This window comes from Triticum aestivum, chromosome 6D, assembly GCF_018294505.1.
Source record: "Triticum aestivum cultivar Chinese Spring chromosome 6D, IWGSC CS RefSeq v2.1, whole genome shotgun sequence".
Lineage (NCBI taxonomy): Eukaryota > Viridiplantae > Streptophyta > Magnoliopsida > Poales > Poaceae > Triticum > Triticum aestivum.
Window position 1 is genome coordinate 380,979,923 of NC_057811.1, and position 17,819 is coordinate 380,997,741.

Here is a 17,819-nt window from a genome sequence, read left to right on the forward strand (position 1 = left end):
CTGTATATAGCCTACGGCCCAACACTTTGATTTTTTGACATGCGGGTATTATGAACATGTTTTTGTTGCAATAAAAATATTGTATACACAATTTTTTTGTTTTTGTTTTTGTTATTAAGAGCATGTCAGACTTAATTATGTAGATCATGATATGCATCTGAAACCACGTCTAAAATAAAGTCCGGTGGCACCATTAGCCACCATATCCATCTAGAGAGCATGTCTAGGGCTCGGCTACGGCACCATATCCATCTACGGATATCTCACGTAGCAAGCATACATCCATAACATAGAAAGTAGCAACCATAGCATACTTCTTACATAAAACATAAGGTGCCCTAAACCATAGCATAGGCCACAAACTATTCAAAAATTAGCTTGTTTTATTCATATAATATACGGAATAAGGCCACCAACAATTCAACATGGCTCATTTTTCTAGCTTTAGTTTCCTTTCTGACACTTCAGCTAGTGCATTATCCGCGCGTGAGAAAACTTGACCCTACTCTAAATGGGCCATTTAAACTTGACCTGCACAAGTACACACCGTGAATATAACCAGACGAATGGGCTACCCTCCAACCATTTTTACAAGGCTAACCCCAAAACTTGCTGGTTTTCATTGAGCGATACCCTTTCATTGATTGATTTAGCACAAGGGCTCGCGTACGGCACCATATCCATCTAGTGATATCTCACGTCAAATAAGATAGACACAGCAAGCAAAACACAGATAACCAACGACATATCAAATAAGGGTAGCAAGCATAACATAGTTCTTAGGGGATAACACGACAGAGTTCACGGTACAACCAACGACATAATTAAGATAGAAATATATAAAAGATAAAAAGCCCTAACACCCTAGGGCAAGACAAGCTCACGAGGCCGGGCCTTCACCACCATCTTCACTGTGCCTCCTCTTCACTGCTCCTCCTCTTCATGCCGTCCTCGCCGATGTAGTAGGGGAGGCTGTGCATACCGTCGCAGGTGGGGAAGATGCAGTCGAAGTTTGTGAAGATGTTGTGGGTTGTGAATGCGATGAATTCGCATCCACACCAAAACACCTTGCCAAGGAGGTAGTACGCATCAAATCTGTTGGTGAAGGTGACGGTGAGCCCTATCGGTGGAGTCCTGGAGTTTGGACGCACTTCCTCCAGTCGGAACATCACCGGCGAGCCCGCCGGGAGGTGGGCGAAGCCTGCACCGAGGAACCACTGGGAAAACCCCCTTGCACCCCTCCAGCGTAAGAACGCCCACATGCGGAGCGTCCTCTCCACGACGGCGCCGGCCGGATACCGTCTCTCCGGCACGGTCAGTGGGTGCTGGAAGGTGGGCCGTTGTACTGCATCCTCGCCTCGCTTTGAGAGTGCTCTGGGTTTGGGTGAAGAAGAGAAGGGGGCGGCGCAAATGGATGTGTGGAGAATAGGTGGAGGGGTGGTGGTTTAAATAGGTAAAGGGGAAGGGAAGGGGAGTGGCACCGGTCGCGCTTACGTTCAAACGAGCCGCATCGATCGATCGATATGCCACTTTAATTGCCAATAGGTTTTAATTGCCACGTTGAATAGATGCGGGTGGATCGAAAAGTGTGAAACAATAATCTACATCGAGGAGACACGCGTGGGAGATGAGACAAACCAGCGACAGCAACCGTCCCTGCGTCCGTGGCGGCTCCCGTAAAAAAGAAGCCGGTCAGCCCATCGTGGTGGTGGGTAGCGGCGCATGCTGGTAGGCTAGCTACATGCATGCATAGCAGGCTAACTAGACATGTCGTGCATGCATAACAGGCTTCTGGCGTTGCAGCGCGCGCACGGCCCAACAGTCTAACCACGGCCCAACGGGCGAACAGCGGCACCGTCCGACGCGACCCCACTCATCAGGTCCAACGGGCGACACAGTCAGCGCGGCCCCACTCGTCAGAGTTAATGGTCAAAGCACTGACCCGACGGCATCCACCGTTTGTGACCAGTTCTGAGGGTTTCGGGCAAGGGAGTGGGGGAAAGTGAGCAAAAGTTAAGAGCGTGAGGATGAATGAGTATGGCTAAGGAACCAGGGGCACAGATGTAAAAATCCCTTCCGGTTAATACAATTTTAGCATGAATAATAAACATTCATCATGATATAAGGAAATATAAATAACAACTATATTATTGCCTCTAGGGCATATTTCCTTCAGGACCTGTGTCCTCGGGCTCCGCCGTTGCGACGGCGTTTGCTCCAGCGTCGGCGCGGAGCTTGGGAGGTAGTCCAGGAGCGGATGTAGATTGTGGTCTACATCGACGACATCTGGAATACGGAGCATGTGCTAGGCTCGTGGTTCGTGGATGGCAGATATGGTTTCCTCCTTCGGCGTTTTAGTCGTGGTGGGGTGCCAGATCTGGAGTTCGATGGCGTGTCCGGGGTGTTGTCTCGGTCTGATTCGTTCAACAATAAGGGCTTCACTTTTTGTGCGCCACCTTGGAGGTCCGCAAAGCTGCATATCAGCGATGGAGCCGCGTCGAGCTCGGGTGAGGAGGTGATTCATCATTCTTTTCTTCGGTGGCTTCTGTGGTGGTGCCGGAGGCAGGTTACAGGCGTTGGTGTCAAGCTCAGAGATGTTCTGCTATCTTTTCAATTTTGTCATGTCGGTCTTTACGTGACTTGTACTTTGTTCTTTATGATATGAATGAGACACGTATTACCATGCAAAAAAATACAAACCGCGTGCATATCTTTTATTGAAATAAAAGTTTGTTTAGTCGACTCTGTCCAACTGTCCACTAGCAAAGGAACAACAGAGCATGAGAAAATGCTTTGTGCAAAGGCATAACATTTTGTGAAATTTGGCAAACTTTTTTTCTAGAAGGGCAAGTACAAAATTCGAGGATACCCTCGAGTGATGTGGCGGGAAGCTACTTACCTACTTAAGGATGCAACTATCTGTTTCTAGGACACCCTTGAGTGAGTTCGACCCACTTATGGGTCGGGTTGCGTCCAGAGCCATGGTGCGGTCGTCTTACATCCAAAGGGAGTAAGACCGTTCTTATCGACCCCTCCCTGTCTAGTCTCATGTTTATGACTAGAAGGGAGGCATACCTCTTTCGATAAATACCTCTCCCGCTTCTTCTGGCAAGCGGCAGAGGTTGCAGAAATACCACATGGTAAAGTGGGTTGATATCTGCATTCCAAAGGACTTGGAAGGGATTGGCATCCTTGCATCCCATCACATGAATGTGCCCTTTATGCCGAGATGGGTCTGGATCCTCCATGGGAAGGGGCGGGGGTGGGGGTATGACTACAACTGATTCAAGCTAAGCACCTGCAGGCCCAGCCCCTCCTTGCCTTTGCACGTAGGGAGAGCTCTCATGCTAGAGAGCCGTCCAACAGATCAAGCATGAGATTCACTATGTGATATCCTTCTCCATTGGCAATGGAGAGGAGATCCTTTTCTGGTTAGATCCATGGATTGGTGGGTCGCTGTTGCGTATGGAGTTTCCTAGCGTGTTTGCTATCTGCTTGGATCCGATGTTGTTGGTTTCCATGGCGCCCACGATGGCCATTGGAACATCTTGTTCCGACAGACATTTGGCCCCGTAGAGATTGCTGAGTGGGCCAACTTGTAGGTCACCCTCCCGCCGAGTGTTTGCGGACCATCCGGACACCGTCTCTTGGCGGCCGACCCCCTTGGGGATCTTTTCTATTGGCTTAGGTTATCATGCCTTATGTCGCCAGCCTTCCCTTTCTTGGACATTTCCGCTATGAAAAAGCCCCTTACCTCTCAAAAAAGAAATTTGTTTGGCAGCTTTTGCGGGATCGCCTCCCATTCGGAACGGAGGCGATCAAGCGATGCGGCCACGCGGATGGGATGTGTCCCCTTTGTAATATTTTAGAGATATGGACGTATATCTTCTCCTCCGTATGCTCGATAGCGAGTGCTCTTTGGAGCTATATCTGTGGGGCTCTTGGGCCGATTGAGAGGCCCTAGATCTGGTCGGGTTCCTATAAAACCATGCCAACCAGACCGGGAGGAGGAGACGCCTCTTCTGGCTTGTATTTGTGGCGTTAGCTTGGACCCTATAGACGATAACAAGATGATTATTGAGCGGGTCTTTCTTGGGCGGGCTCTAACTCGTTCTTCAAATTTCTTGTATTTTGCAACATTGTCGCCTGCTTTCTAGGCTGCGAATCACGACCGCCTTGGACTCATGTTGAACGCCTGGACTGCAGCGGCCCGCCATCTTGCTTCGCCGCAGATCTCCTGAACTACCGACCACATGGTGGTCTTTCCCTCTTTATTTTGTGTTTGTGTTGATGCATCAAAAGACTACTTTTTATTTTCGATGGGGCGCTTGAACTTGTTGTTTGGTTGTGATGGTTGCTTTTTTTTGTGACACTGGTTGTGATGGTTATATAAAGTGGAAGAAAGCCTATCCAGAGTCTTTTTTGTTTGTGAGGATCTAGAGTATGGAGCAACTAGTTAACGAGCGCTCCTTCGGGAGCCTCGTAACGATCAGCGTCACTTGGCGCGCTCTCAGCCATTCGCCACGTGTTGCGCTCTGGAGGCTCTCTCCGGATTTTATTTTATTTTTATTTTTTCGCACGCGTTTTCGGCTTTTTAAATGATTTTGTTCCGGGTTTTTTCGACGTTTTGGTTTTTCCCCGGTCTTTTTTAGCTTTTCGATAAAAAAATCCAAAAAAATATTTTTTTTGCGCGAAAAAAACATGTTTTTTTTCTTTTGTGAAAGTCACGGTTTTTCTTCCGCGAGAGGCACGGTTGTGCTTTAGCGAGAGTCACGGCCGTGCCTTTCGGAAACAAAAAAAACGCGTTTCCTGTTTTTTTTTCTTTCGCGAGAGTCACGGTTTTGCTTCCGCAAGAGGCACGGTTGTGCTTTCGCGAGAGTCACGGCCGTGCCTCTCGGAAAGGGAAAAACAAAACGAGTTTTCTGTTTTTTTTCTTTCGTGAGAGTCACGGTTTTGCTTCCGTGAGAGGCACGGTTGTGCTTTCACGAGAGTCACGGCCGTGCCTCTTGGAAAGGGAAAAAAATACGTGTTTTCTGTTTTTCTTTCTTTCTCGAGAGTCACGGTTGTGCTTTCGCGAGAGGCACGGTTGTGCTTTCCCGAGAGTCACGGCCGTGTCTCTCGGAAACGGAAAAAAAACGCGTTTTCTGGTTTTTTTCCTTCCACGAGAGTCACGGTTTTGCTTCCACAAGAGGCACGGTTGTGATTTCGCGAGAGGCACGGGCGTGCCTCTTTCGGAAAGGAAAAAAACCGTGCTCCCGGTTCAGTTTTTCGCCCGGGTTTTTTCGCCGGTTTTTTCTTGAAAAAAAAGTTCGTCAGAACCTATCAACATTGTATCTAGTTTTGAAGATCTCGATGCGAGGAATCCAATGGTGAAAACGGTTCAAGATTTGGACGCACGGTTTAAGAGATAAAACGTTTTGAATAAACGGATCTAAAAAAGGAAAACCTTTCAGGTTGGGACAAGTGGCGCGCTGCATGTGCGCCACTTGTCGCGATCTGGGGGAGTGGAGTGTTCTTTGCACTCCTTAATTAGTGATTTCGTCTAGAGTATCAATTTTAATTTTTGTGTCGAAAGGATACGGGAAAGTGCAACTCTAGGCCCGTCGAAAAAAATTAGAACAAAATCAGCCCATAATAATCCGTGAAAAGCAAGAGTCCGGCTAAGATGCGGTCGATCGTGCAAACCTAGGCAGCCCACGCACGCCCAGGCCTACCTCTCGCGTGCCCCCTTTTATTGGCCCCGTCCCCTTGACCAAACTTGAAAGCTCTGTTCCGGTCTCCCGTCTCGCCTAGCCTCCTCCTGCCCTCCGCTCGCCTAGGGTTCGCTCGCGATGGACCAGGGCGACGTCGCCGTGGCCGTGCCCCCCGCCGCCCCCTCCTCCTCCTGCGCCGGCGCCGGCTGCAAGAAGGGCAAGCGCTTCGAGATCAAAAAGTGGAACGCCGTCGCGCTCTGGGCCTGGGGTAAGCTATTGTCGCTCGCTCGCTCGCTCTGGGCCTGGGGTAACCTATTCTCGCTCAATCGATCGCGTTCTGCTCTTTCCTTCGCTTGATTTTCGCCTGACCTGATGCGATTCTGATCTCGTCCTTCCGTATTTTGCGCGCAGACATCGTGGTCGACAACTGCGCCATCTGCCGGAACCACATCATGGACCTCTGTGAGCACGCGTCGCGTTTCGCCGCGTCGCTTCGATTTTGTTTCGACGATTCTAGGGTTTTCCGTGTGAAATCTAACCTGTGACGTTTATGTGTGTATGCAGGCATCGAGTGCCAGGCGAACCAGGCCAGCGCCACCAGCGAGGAGTGCACCGTCGCTTGGGGTATGATACAGATCTTCTTACCTTGCTTCCCCTGTTTCCTGCTGTATAATGTTGCAATTCCCCTACTATTGTATAATCTTGCAATTGCCGTAGTTGTCATTGTTAATGTAAGGGTTATTAGAGTATTAATAGCTGCTCAATCTGGTATTGGTCATGCTGTGAATATTTCTGTGTTTTTAGAACTCTTAACAAGTTTCTTAGTCTGTCGTGGCTTTGTTAGGGGTTTCATCGATTGAATTATTGGAGAATTTTGTATGCCATTTGCTGATGCCTCACGATAGTTTTTTGGTTGTGGCTCTGTTACAATGTAATATATATTTTGGTTGGTTCGTTTTGCTGTGCTACTAATTATTTGCTCAATATTGCTTGTCTGATGTGAGCCATGTTAAGTTATATACTACAACCTATATGGCATTGGGAGTTCTTGGATTCACGTGGTTTCCGTGCAAGGGGATTTACTTATTTGGCACTGTCACATGAAGCTGGGTATGTGTTATGTACATGTAATAATGGTTCCCCTTATCTGACTGACAGTGACTTGAATTTAGTTGGACGTGGATAATGAATTTTTTTCATTTGTTCTTCACTTCTTTGTAGGCTGAAATCAATTTAGGAAAGTGACACAATATTCAGTTTAATCTATGTTCGTATCTGCACTTAGTTCTCCCTCCATTTGCAAATATAAGTCCCAATAGTTTCTATGATCTTCCAGCATATAGTGTAAGGCATTTCTTGTATTCAGGTATAGCATCTGTTGATTGCGAAAGGAAGGTACTACTGTGCACTTAACAAGATAGGCAAATATGACTTCCCTTGCAGTTAACCATTTATAATTGTTCACATCTAGCCGTTAACTGTGTGTTTTGCCACCGACTTGCGCTGTTCTGACCAAAGCACACACTTATGTGCAATTATGCACACATTAGGATTTAGGCTTTTTGCTATCGCACTCCTAGGCACGCCTTTAACCATGGTTACGCCTTGAAGTAATAACATGGCATTTGGTTTGAACTTGAAAGGACTAGAGGTTAGAATGTGGATCAATGGCTTGGACTTCAGTCTCCATATTTTTAATTGCCAGTTTTTTTTTTGTGAAGCACCTACCAATTACCACAGAGTAAACAATGTCAAAACCTGAGTCAGGTGTTATAGGAAATTGATCTGAAGTGATTTCTTGTCATCATGTTTAGGACTTCAATTGCGTATCAAGGGATCTGTATTTAGATCAGAAGCTGTCATTTCAAGAATATTGCATATGATGATATCATTGTTTGATAAATAGTTTCTTGATCTTTCATGTGTGGACTGTTTGTTTCTGTTCTATAATACCAAAGTCTGCATTTTCACTACATCAGCTTCTTACTCATTTAGACAAACATTATGTGCAATTATCCCTGGTAGTGAATTTTCTCTCCTGGAAGATTATCATAGTCGCTATTTTCTAGTGATTCCTTGGACACTGCATTGTTGTTTACATTTCATTTTGCAGAGGATTGCACCTGACTATGTGGTTTAAGGGCTTGCTATTAACCGAGTTAAGTTAATGGCCTGTTTGTATTTTCTCAGGAGTTTGCAACCATGCATTCCACTTCCACTGCATCAGCCGTTGGCTCAAGACCCGTCAAGTGTGCCCTCTAGGTTTGTTTCCCTATCGATTTTCCCCAGCATCACTGTTGCTTGCTACTTTTCACTATCCTGAAATTCTATTTTGCATTGCAGACAACAGCGAGTGGGAGTTCCAGAAGTATGGTCACTAAGACAGTCATGGCCGGGGGGCGAAGTTATTTCATGGTTATCGTACTTTAGTGCTATTAGTGATAACTCCTGGTTAAGAATAGTGGATGGGTGGTTGATGTTCCTTGAGCTTGGATTTTTGTTAAACCACATGTATCCTTGTCGACTACTGTTCAGCAAATCGTCCCTGGGAGCTACTGATGGATCTCTCTGTTTTTCTGGAATTTAAGTGTGAATTTGGTGGGTCTCAGTTTGTGTCTGCATGTGAAATTTTACTACCTTCGATGTCGTGCTTCTATTTCATAATTTTCAGTGACATTTGGCTTTTCTTCTGATAATTCGTCTCGGCTTATAGAATAAATCGTTTGAAATTGCCACAATCTTTCTTTATAGAGGGAGTGCAACGTAGAAGCAGTCTCTTAAAATGGCACGCTAGTTGCCATACCGGTCAAAAATTATGGAGGTAATATCATCCGGGATCAGAACTAGCTCCAAAAACGACTTCGTATGATGAAGCTCTAGACCCAACTGCTCGGAGGGAAGTTTCAAACTTCTTCCTTACTCACTCCGTCCTTTAAAAAGTGTACTTCCAACTTTGTTGGAGGGTCAATTTATCTTAAAGTTGTGACTATGAAAAAATATGTCAATGCTTGTGAAATCAAATAGATATATGACGAAAATATATTTTATCATGAATCTAATCTTACAAATTTGATGGCATAGATGTTGGTCTATTATTGTATAAATACGGTCAAACATAAAAAAATTTGACTTTCCAACAAAGTTGGAAGTACACTCTTTTAAGGATGGAGAGAGTATGCCACAAGCAGGTTTTGAAGCTTTCTCTTCGTCAGTACACGACACCGTTGTATTAATGACGCGGCCACTCCTTTAAATTCTCGTGGCGGTTTGACGGGTGGCTGCCGCACTGCATCATCTTCAAATTCTCGTAACTGTTCGTGCCTATATAAGCCCTGCAGCGAGGCGTCCCCATCATCAAAACCCTAGCTACATTGTCCTGGGCACGGCGCACTGGCGGTGCAAACTCTGCTCTCGGCACACTAGCCATGACAGTCAATGGATCCTCCTTTGGTGGCACGCATGGCAGTGGCGGCTCCCGTGATGGTAGTCACGGGGGACCTGCCGCTTCCCACGGCACCGTAGGCTCCAGCACCCGCGAGGGCTTCAGCTCCGGAATACGCAAAGCTTTTGTACCTTTTCATTGATAGAAGAGTTAGGATGAGTACAAGGGAGGGTACATCACACAATACGAATGCTAGATGGCATGAGCATGGTTCTCGAAGCAGAGAAACATGAGATGCACTGCCCAAATAGAGGATACAACACAACTGAGCTCACCTTGCCGGGACTCCACCATGGAGGCGAAGAGATGAGACACAGGGTACCAGACCTCCCCACGAACATCACGAGCCACCTTCTTCATGCAGCCAAGACTCCAGATCCGACTCAATTAACGTACGCCCCACCATAAGTGCAGAGAGTCGGCGAGTGGGTTGCAGGACCAGGCTGAGCCAGAAGCAGAAGCAAGAAGGAAGCACCAGCGAAGTCATACATTTCGCCCAGATGCCCACGCCAACAGAAGCACCCAAACCACATCCAACATCTCCAAATCCAACACCGGGGACTCCACGAGCAATCAAGACAGTGCCTCAAAGAAAGGGAACGACGACGTGACGCCATCGTTGTCCGATCCGGTGGATTGAATCTAGGGTTTCCCCCGATGCTCAAAAAGGGGCATGGACAAAGGCCATGGCAGCATTTCCAAGAAGGGAAGGACACCGTGGGTGTCGCCGCTGCCAGCATCGGCAAGCCGAGCAGGGATTTTTCTCTAGTCTCTGTCTGAGCAATCCTAAAGATGTCGAATCAGGATTCAGAGACGAGGAAGTCAGATCGCTGGTTGGAACCGCCATCGCAGGAAGAGGAGTTGTGTCGGCGCCGAAGAAGAAGGTGGCAGCGGATGCCACTGGACATGTGAGCTCTCAATCTGGCGGGAGAAGGACGAGGCATGTGAAGGATGGGGTTGGAGAGACGGTAGAGCCGAGAGAGCCGATGTAGGGGATGAGATGATGATTGACGATGCCGATGAGCCAACGTCTGGAGGGGAACACAGATCCGGAGCCGCCAGGAAGCTGGAAGAGAATGTAGCTTCCAAAGAACACAGCCAGGAACCACACGTACAAAGATGTCGGTGGGCCATGGACGCTGGAGAAGACGCAGATTCGGGGCCGACGGGGCCGAAGGCGCACTGGCAAGGGAATTGCCGCGAAAACTCGCTTGCTCGTTGACAGCCAGGCCGGCGCACCACCAGAGGTAGCTGCTGCCATAAACCAAACCGCCAGGACCTCACCATGGTCGCCACCTTGGGGCCATCACCGCTGCTTGATGAAGGGGCGGCAACATCGTCTACGACTCGAGCCCCCCGTCACCTTCCTTGGAGCTAGCACGACTGCGTCAGTGGGAACTCCAGTGGCGGCGAATCGAGGGGAGGACGATAGGGTGCCTCCTGACAGCGGCATCTTTCTCCCCTGAGCCGCCCTTGGGCGCGATGCGTGGTCGGGGACATGGGAGGAGGGAGGCGAAGGGAGCTTGGGGAGTATGAATCATGCGTTTGTCGAATACGTGTTTGCCCCCAGTCTGGGTAGCCTGCAAATCATTACGGAGCGTGCTTCATATGACGGATGTCGATTCAAATTATGTCGATTGTGCTAGAGTTGCTCTAACATGTAATTGTTCATTAGTTGTTGTAGTAGGACTAGGCGAAACACCTGTTCAACAACCATGGTTAATGCTATAGACACTGAGCAAGTAATAACAAGTGGAATGTTGTGTTTGTGTGCTCGAGCTCCATGTAGCCTTTTTCTAAAAAAATTATAAAAAAAATCACATTTTAGTGTTTCAAAAAATTCTATATAGTACATGTGTGTAAAATTTCATGAGAAACATCAACACTCGAGCTACACAGGGTGAAAATTATTGATTTGTCATTTTTGCGTAGCTCGCTTGTTAATGTATTTAATCATGTAATATGCATCCATATGACAATGTGAAAAAAAAATCAGATTTTTTCAAAACTTTGGAATATGAATTTTGATTATTTTGCGAAAAAGATCGCACTCACTGGCGCCGAGCATTAAAAGGCATTCCTGGTGTTAATAGCCTTTGCAACTTTACAACAACCAACCAGATCATTTTTGTGTCATCTAAACAGAAGGGTTATAACTGTTCATTATTTGTTGTAGTGTATGTAACTAGTAGGACTAGGCAAAACACACCTGTTCAACGAGCACAGTTAATTGCTCTAGACACCGAGCAAGTAATAACAAGTGAAAATAGCCTTTGCAACTTTACAACAATCAATCAGACCATTTTTGTATCTCGATACTCAAAACGCTACTGCTATTCCCATTTACCCCTCTCACCAAATTTGAATAAACCAATTGATACACAAATTCTTAGCGTCATAGTGTTCCTTTTTCTCTTTCAAAAGCTGTAGTTCACTCACGTTGCAACTGTAGTCCTCTTCCCGATGGTGTATGGGTTGGTCTCTAGAAGATTTTCCAGGGATTTTGCCTTCCTGCTTCTCCCTCGTCCAGCCTCCTTCAGCAACTCGGCAAGCCTCCGCTTCTCGTCGTCGACGTCTGGGTTCGCCGTACCTAGTTTCTCTTCGCGCATTTCAACAACGTATTCCAAGATCTCAATGGCCTCATCCAGTCTGGCAACACAAAAGAACAGAAATATTATCAACTGGACATATTCTGGGAGGGAGATGCAGTTTTCAATCTCTTAATCTCAGATTTGCTTTCAGAAGTAGCTGAGATAGCATGTTGCTTCAGAAACCTGATCTGGCCAGCTAGACCAGAGTACAACTGGCTACTCTTAGTTCAGAACTAGCATCATGATTAGGAAGAATATTACAGAAAAGCTGGCAGACACACAGGTCTAACAAAGCAGCATGAAGTTATCACACGGACAGAAAGATGCAAATGGAGAAGGTAAAGCAAGAGGATAAGCATTGTGATCTTTCTTTTACTCAACAGCCAACGACAAGCAACTAAAGATGGTTTTATTATGGTCCTACTTCAATTAAGTAGGCCCAACTTTATCGCAATCCGCATCTGCCCAATTCAATTTGGGCTGCATAAAGCTGCATAAAGAGACTAATCATGTGCCAAGCTGGAAGATGCTAAACAACAACAAAGGCTCGACAGTTGCCATTTATAAGAGCACTTTATGGCTTTACTCATATCCTGTACTATATCCAGGACATCTGAGGGCTAACATGGAACAGGTAATTAGTGGCCTAGTTGAGACTTGAGAGCACCCAAATGGATCCATAAATCATGGATAATAAGAAAGGCGAGGTGCGCATGGAAGCATTTCACTTTTATAAAATTTCACACGTAGGTTATGCAGGGCTTAGAAGGATGACAATAATGAGAAGTCAAACAAACATATTAGCAAGATTGAAATTAACAGTTAAATGGTCAAAGAAACATGTATGGTCTATTTTGCATTATAGAAGAAACAACTTGACAAGGAAATCACTACGGAGCTTACCTTCCCATTGCATCATAAGTTCCAGCAAGATTGCTGTATACTCCTAGAGTATCTGCATGATATGGCCCGTATTCTTGCTCCAGAACGGTTCTAGCTTCCTCGAAGAGTTCTGCAGCTTCATTTATGGAGTATCTTTGAACACACGCCAGCCCCATCTGGTTCAGGGCAATACCGAAGAAGGCGGACTTTTTCTCACCACATGTGCGGAGCTTTGTAATCGCACTCTTGAAGGAGTCATATGCATCGCCATAATTACCGGAGATGTAGTGCAAGACACCAATCTGAGCTTCAATTCCAGCAATCGTGCTCTGTTGGCCAGCAGAATTATTGTACATCTTCAAGGCCTTCTGGAGTAACTTCAGTGCTTGGTCATGCTCATTCATGGTCTCATATATGGCTGAAACATCAGTTAAACCAGTGGCAATTTCTTCAAGAGACGTGCCTGGAATAGGTTTCTGATAAATTTTGAGAGCATTCTCACAGTATGATTTTGATTCCCTCAGCTTCCCTGTTTTGTTGTATAGATCAGCAAGCCGCAGGAAAACAGAAGCCACGGTGGCATGATTCTCCCCTTTGCTAGTCTTGAATACTGTAAGAGCTTTCTGGTAAGCACATACAGCCTCATCATATCGACCCAATGAGAGATAAATGTCACCAATGCTGCAATCCACTGAGGCCACCTCAGTCTCCTGGCCATTGGCGACCATGGCCATGCTCGCCATCACTAGATGTTCTAACGCAGCTTCATGGTCACCCTTTGTGTCACAAATAAGACCCATTAGCCTCCTATCAGCCGTTTCTTCAAGTGATGCTGGCTGGCCATTATCCCTGTGAATGTCAAGAGCCATCTGGCACAATTTTTGTGCTTCATCTAATTGTAGTGCCTGCACATGAGCCTCAGCCAAGTACCGGCAAGTCTCTCCAACCCTTGGATCCTGCTCCCCCAATGTCTGCTTCTGGATATCAAGCCCTTTGGCATACCATTGCAGTGAGAGGGCAATCTGACCTAGCATCCCATAGGTGTCACCCAATTGCATGCAACCAGAAAACTTGGCAAGAGCGTGCTCCTGACCTTCCTCGGTCACAGGAATCTCGAGGGATCGTTGTAGCACAGGTACAGCCTCTTCGTACTTTCCCATATTGCAGTGGATTGCAGCCACAACATGCAAACTCATGACCAAGTTCAAGCTTGGCTTTCCACCTGCACATTTCTCAAATGATTTGGTGGCACGGAGAGCATATTTCAGCGCTCGCCGCGGATTATCAGAGGCAATCAAGTCTCTTGCATGCTTAAGAAGAAATGGACCAAGGTCTGGGTTATCAAGACCAGCATCTTCTGTTCCATTCTGTGATTTGGCACTAGCTTTCCGGCGACGGCCAACTCGGCTTCCAGGCTTGCTGACCTCACTCTCGGCTTCCTCGGGGGATGCCTTGCCATTGGGGCCAACAGAAGCATCAGATTCAAGCTGTGATTTTGTAGCCTTCTTCTTGGATGAATTAGAAGACTGAGGCCTGACAGGGGTCCCATTCCCAGCAGTAGGTACCGCATTGGTAACACTTCCACTCCCCTTCTCCTTCTCCTTCTCCTCCTCCTCCTCAATGGCCTTCATGGCCTCCATCTCCCCAGCAACAAGGTGGCGAAGCTCCGAGTCAATCCTTGATTCCTCCCCATCCGACCCGAAGCTCTCGCGTGATGGGGATCCACCACCCTCACTTGAGCTCTCCATCTCACACACGTTGTTGTAGAGTTGCTCAATCGAGGGCTCCCCGGCACCAGAATTCTCAACGTGCATCTCAAGTGTCTCACTCTGCATGCTTGGCGCCATGGTCGGGGCCGTCAAATTCTCCTTGTTTTGAGAGGAACCCACCTCATGCTGAATCTCCTCTGTAACAACTCCATCCACTATGATTCCTGGCATCTTTGGGGACAATCAGGCGAAAGATTCTTCTCACTCTTTGCTCAGAAGAACAGAGCCGGATGAAATTGAAGAGCTCTCCACAATACCTTGAAAAAAACAGAATACAATCAATTAAGGCAAAGCAAGATGTAATTGATGCAAAATCAAAATCATCACGGATCAATTATGAGACTCCAATTTCGGCTGACTCGGAAGCTGTTAATAAATGCCGGATTAACTGACTGAGTTAACTGCGGGGAGGGCCGGAGGGGCGGATCTAGAAAATTTGCGGATGCTGGTTTGGGTTTTGGGAATCGCCGGATGGCCACGAGCTCATACCTCAAAAACGAACGCCCGAGATCGCTGACGGGGTGGAGACGGCAGGGACGCGACGTCGCGATGAGGCGCGGCGACGGCAGCGACGGCGGAGAGGCTGCGGGGGTGTGAGGCGTCGGCGGTGGCGCGGAGCTACCGCGCGGCGGCAGCTCTAGGGAGGGGAGCAGCGGTGGTGGAGTACAGGAGAGATTTTAGAGCTGCATTGGGTGGGATTGGAGCTTGGGTAGGTCAGAGCACCATGAAATAGGTGGGGAGGAAGAGGAAAGGCACGGGATGGTGGAGAGCAAATGTCGCTCTGGGGAAGAGGAGATGGATTTTGACCGGGAAGGGGGAGAGTAAAGATTTTATTTACAAAGCAGCCATTGTGATGAGGTCCATGGAGAGGATAATAGTTGATCTTGTACTTCCGTTCTACTCGCTCCGTTTCAAAATAGATGAGCCAACTTTGTATTAAAGTTAGTACAAAGTTGAGTTATCTATTTTGAAACGGAGGGAGTAGTTGCAAAATCTGGAAGAAGAAAAATAGAGTGTGTAATTTATTTTAATCACATTGTCTGGATTTATAGATTTCAAGAAATGTGAAGCCATGCATTACGACATGATCTCCATACCATTCGACTAATGCCCGCAACGCGGGAAAGAAAACAACTACTCTCGCGGCATTGCATTACACAAGTATTTCGCACCCACTAGAACCCATAGAGGGGCATGTTCCTTTATCCTCCTGACAATTAAATGGCAAATATTTTGCCTTGTTTAAAAAAAAACATTCGATGCGCCATGCGGCTTGTAGCACAGGGCGATCGCACAATGACTGGATTTATAGATTTCAAGAAATGTGGAGCTATGCATTACGACACGATCTCCATACCATTGGGCGTCGTGCGGCTCGTAGCACAGGGTGATCGCAAATTCTAGGATGACATGTTCATATCTGAGGCGTCTTGCGGGTCATGTGCACATATTGTAGTAATTACCTATGGATTTTACATTGGCATTCATAATCTCTTTATGTATATATGTTCATTTTGTTATGCGTAGATAGAATAAGATATGTGTCGAGAATTCAATTGGACGGATAGGTATTCTCTCGGGTTGAACCTGTCACCATTTTTAGGATCGTCTTAAGCAACTTGTCTGATCGAATGCAACAATGAATGCAGATGACAGGGTCCTCCGCTTTCAAAAATGAAGTTGTTTTAGTGAAACCATTGTCGTTGGCTTTTCTGAGGGCATTTTGAACAAAACAATTGCGATGAACAGATTCGACAAGTGTTTGTCATTGTCGAAGCTCCATGCCACTAGTTAAAACTTGTAAAATAAGGTTTATGGGTTAATCTGGGTTGCGTTCTACTATTATGATGTGTCATTTTTCTCTGAAGAATTATGATGTGTCACCATTCTTCTCTTTATTGTCGCCTTGAGTCTAGCTAGTGACCATTGCAACCTCTGACAAGCTCCTTCGTTGTCGCGTCATAACATTTCTCGTTAGATTAGACGCCCCATCAACCGATGAAAATATCCGTGGACAAGATATCCATCATATTATAAGTTTAACCGTCGTTTTCAGCGTGATTAAAAGAAGACAGGAACCAGAGCTACAAGCAAATGGCAAGAATCTGCTGATCACCTCCGCTACTTATTTTTCTCCCTTTCCTATCTTCGAAAAGAGCCGCGAACGTGTCTAGTAGTATCACTTAAAGGAATATAATTAATATGTGCACAGTTTTTAAATGTCTTTTGAGAAACATTTCCTTTTTGAATTACACCATGTGCTGTGTATTTTGGCCACGAACCTTATGATTGCAATGTGTCCTTGAGAGCTGCCGTTGCTGTGCCAGTGGCAGCAGGAGGAAGGGTCGCTGGTCTTGTGCTGTTGCTTGGTAGTTAGCGGAAAGAAACGGGCGGTGACAGAGTGGAGGATCGGGTGGCAGGAAAGCGACGGGAGGGCGGAAACAAAACATATACAACGGATTAGTCGTTCGCTAGCTTCAGCGGTTGGCCAGACTTGCTCGTCACCGGCCGGCCGGCCGGTGAGGTGGTGGTGGTGGCGGTGGCTTTGTTTGGCCGGATGGATGGGTTCCTCTGAGCAGACTCCGTCCATCCATCGGGAACTTGTTCGCTTGTTCGTGTAGTCTTCTTGTAACTAATCTGCACCGCGTCCAAGTGGACAACCCGTCATTGATTGTGTGATCGCCTCGTGGTGGTTGGTCAATGCTTCGATCAAACATAGTATTGGGATGGCTAAGCTCCCTGCCACGGAGGCGCCGACGAAAACGGAGATGGAAATATGCGGTGTTTTGTATTCGGTGGGGATGCTGCATTTGGAGCAGTTGTGGAGCGCCGCTGGCTCGCGACCAACGCAGATCGTCAAATGAAATGAAATAACACACCTGCTCTGCTGCTCGCCCGCCGGCCGGTGGCCTGGGTGGGTTGTCCTGCCGTCGTTTTCATGCCGCCGGAAACGGAGTGCACACACGGTGCATCCAAGAGAGGGGAAGCGATGCGCTGCGTCTCCTGGAGCAATGTTTGGGTCATGCCGTCACACGACGTTCTCAGCCGCGTTCTTACAGAACCGGCGGCGGTAGATGGCACTGTCAGCTCGAAACGGTGATGCATACAGGTGTCCGCGCGGTCAGAGCAGCGGAGGGCCGAGGGCGTCTCTGCCACGGATCGCCGTGCGCTGCGGGCACTCGTGGGACGCGCGTGTCCGTTGGCGCGTGGCCGCCCGTGCCCGTGCGTCGTCCGCCCACGAGAAACCAGGCCATCCCACGTGACGTGAGGGAAGCAAAGCCTGCTTGCTGGCATGGGGTGGCGTGCGAGAGTCCAGGCACTCACGGCGTCTGCATGAAGCACGCTCTTCTCTCCTTGTCTGGATTTTGTTTTAAACCGGGCAAAAGATTTACCACGTATCACGAAATATGTTTGTTGGGAGAACCTGAGGCTTCTCAGAGCT

At 47.3% G+C, this 17,819-nt stretch overlaps 2 protein-coding genes across 3 annotated transcripts; one reads left to right on the forward strand and one right to left on the reverse strand.

The window, feature by feature from the left end:
- Window positions 1-5,712: 5,712 nt before the first annotated feature.
- LOC123145238 (E3 ubiquitin-protein ligase RBX1) lies at window positions 5,713-8,301 on the forward strand. 2 transcript variants are annotated; one of them, XM_044564613.1, is made up of 5 exons: window positions 5,713-5,961; window positions 6,105-6,155; window positions 6,258-6,317; window positions 7,884-7,955; window positions 8,037-8,301. In XM_044564613.1, the coding sequence occupies exons 1-5, from the start codon at window positions 5,832-5,834 to the stop codon at window positions 8,072-8,074; spliced, it is 351 nt and encodes a 116-aa protein (XP_044420548.1). In that variant the 5' UTR covers window positions 5,713-5,831; the 3' UTR covers window positions 8,075-8,301. The 2 variants fall into 2 exon arrangements, with proteins under 2 accessions (XP_044420548.1, XP_044420547.1); XM_044564612.1 differs by having other exon boundaries at window positions 5,740-6,000.
- A 3,044-nt stretch (window positions 8,302-11,345) lies between these two features.
- On the reverse strand, window positions 11,346-15,171 carry LOC123145239 (protein KINESIN LIGHT CHAIN-RELATED 2). The gene is made up of 3 exons (XM_044564614.1): window positions 14,867-15,171; window positions 12,630-14,634; window positions 11,346-11,784 (listed from the first exon to the last, which is right to left on the reverse strand). Exons 2-3 carry the CDS (start codon window positions 14,546-14,548, stop codon window positions 11,571-11,573), a joined length of 2,133 nt encoding a protein of 710 aa, XP_044420549.1. The 5' UTR covers window positions 14,549-14,634; window positions 14,867-15,171; the 3' UTR covers window positions 11,346-11,570.
- Window positions 15,172-17,819: the final 2,648 nt, after the last annotated feature.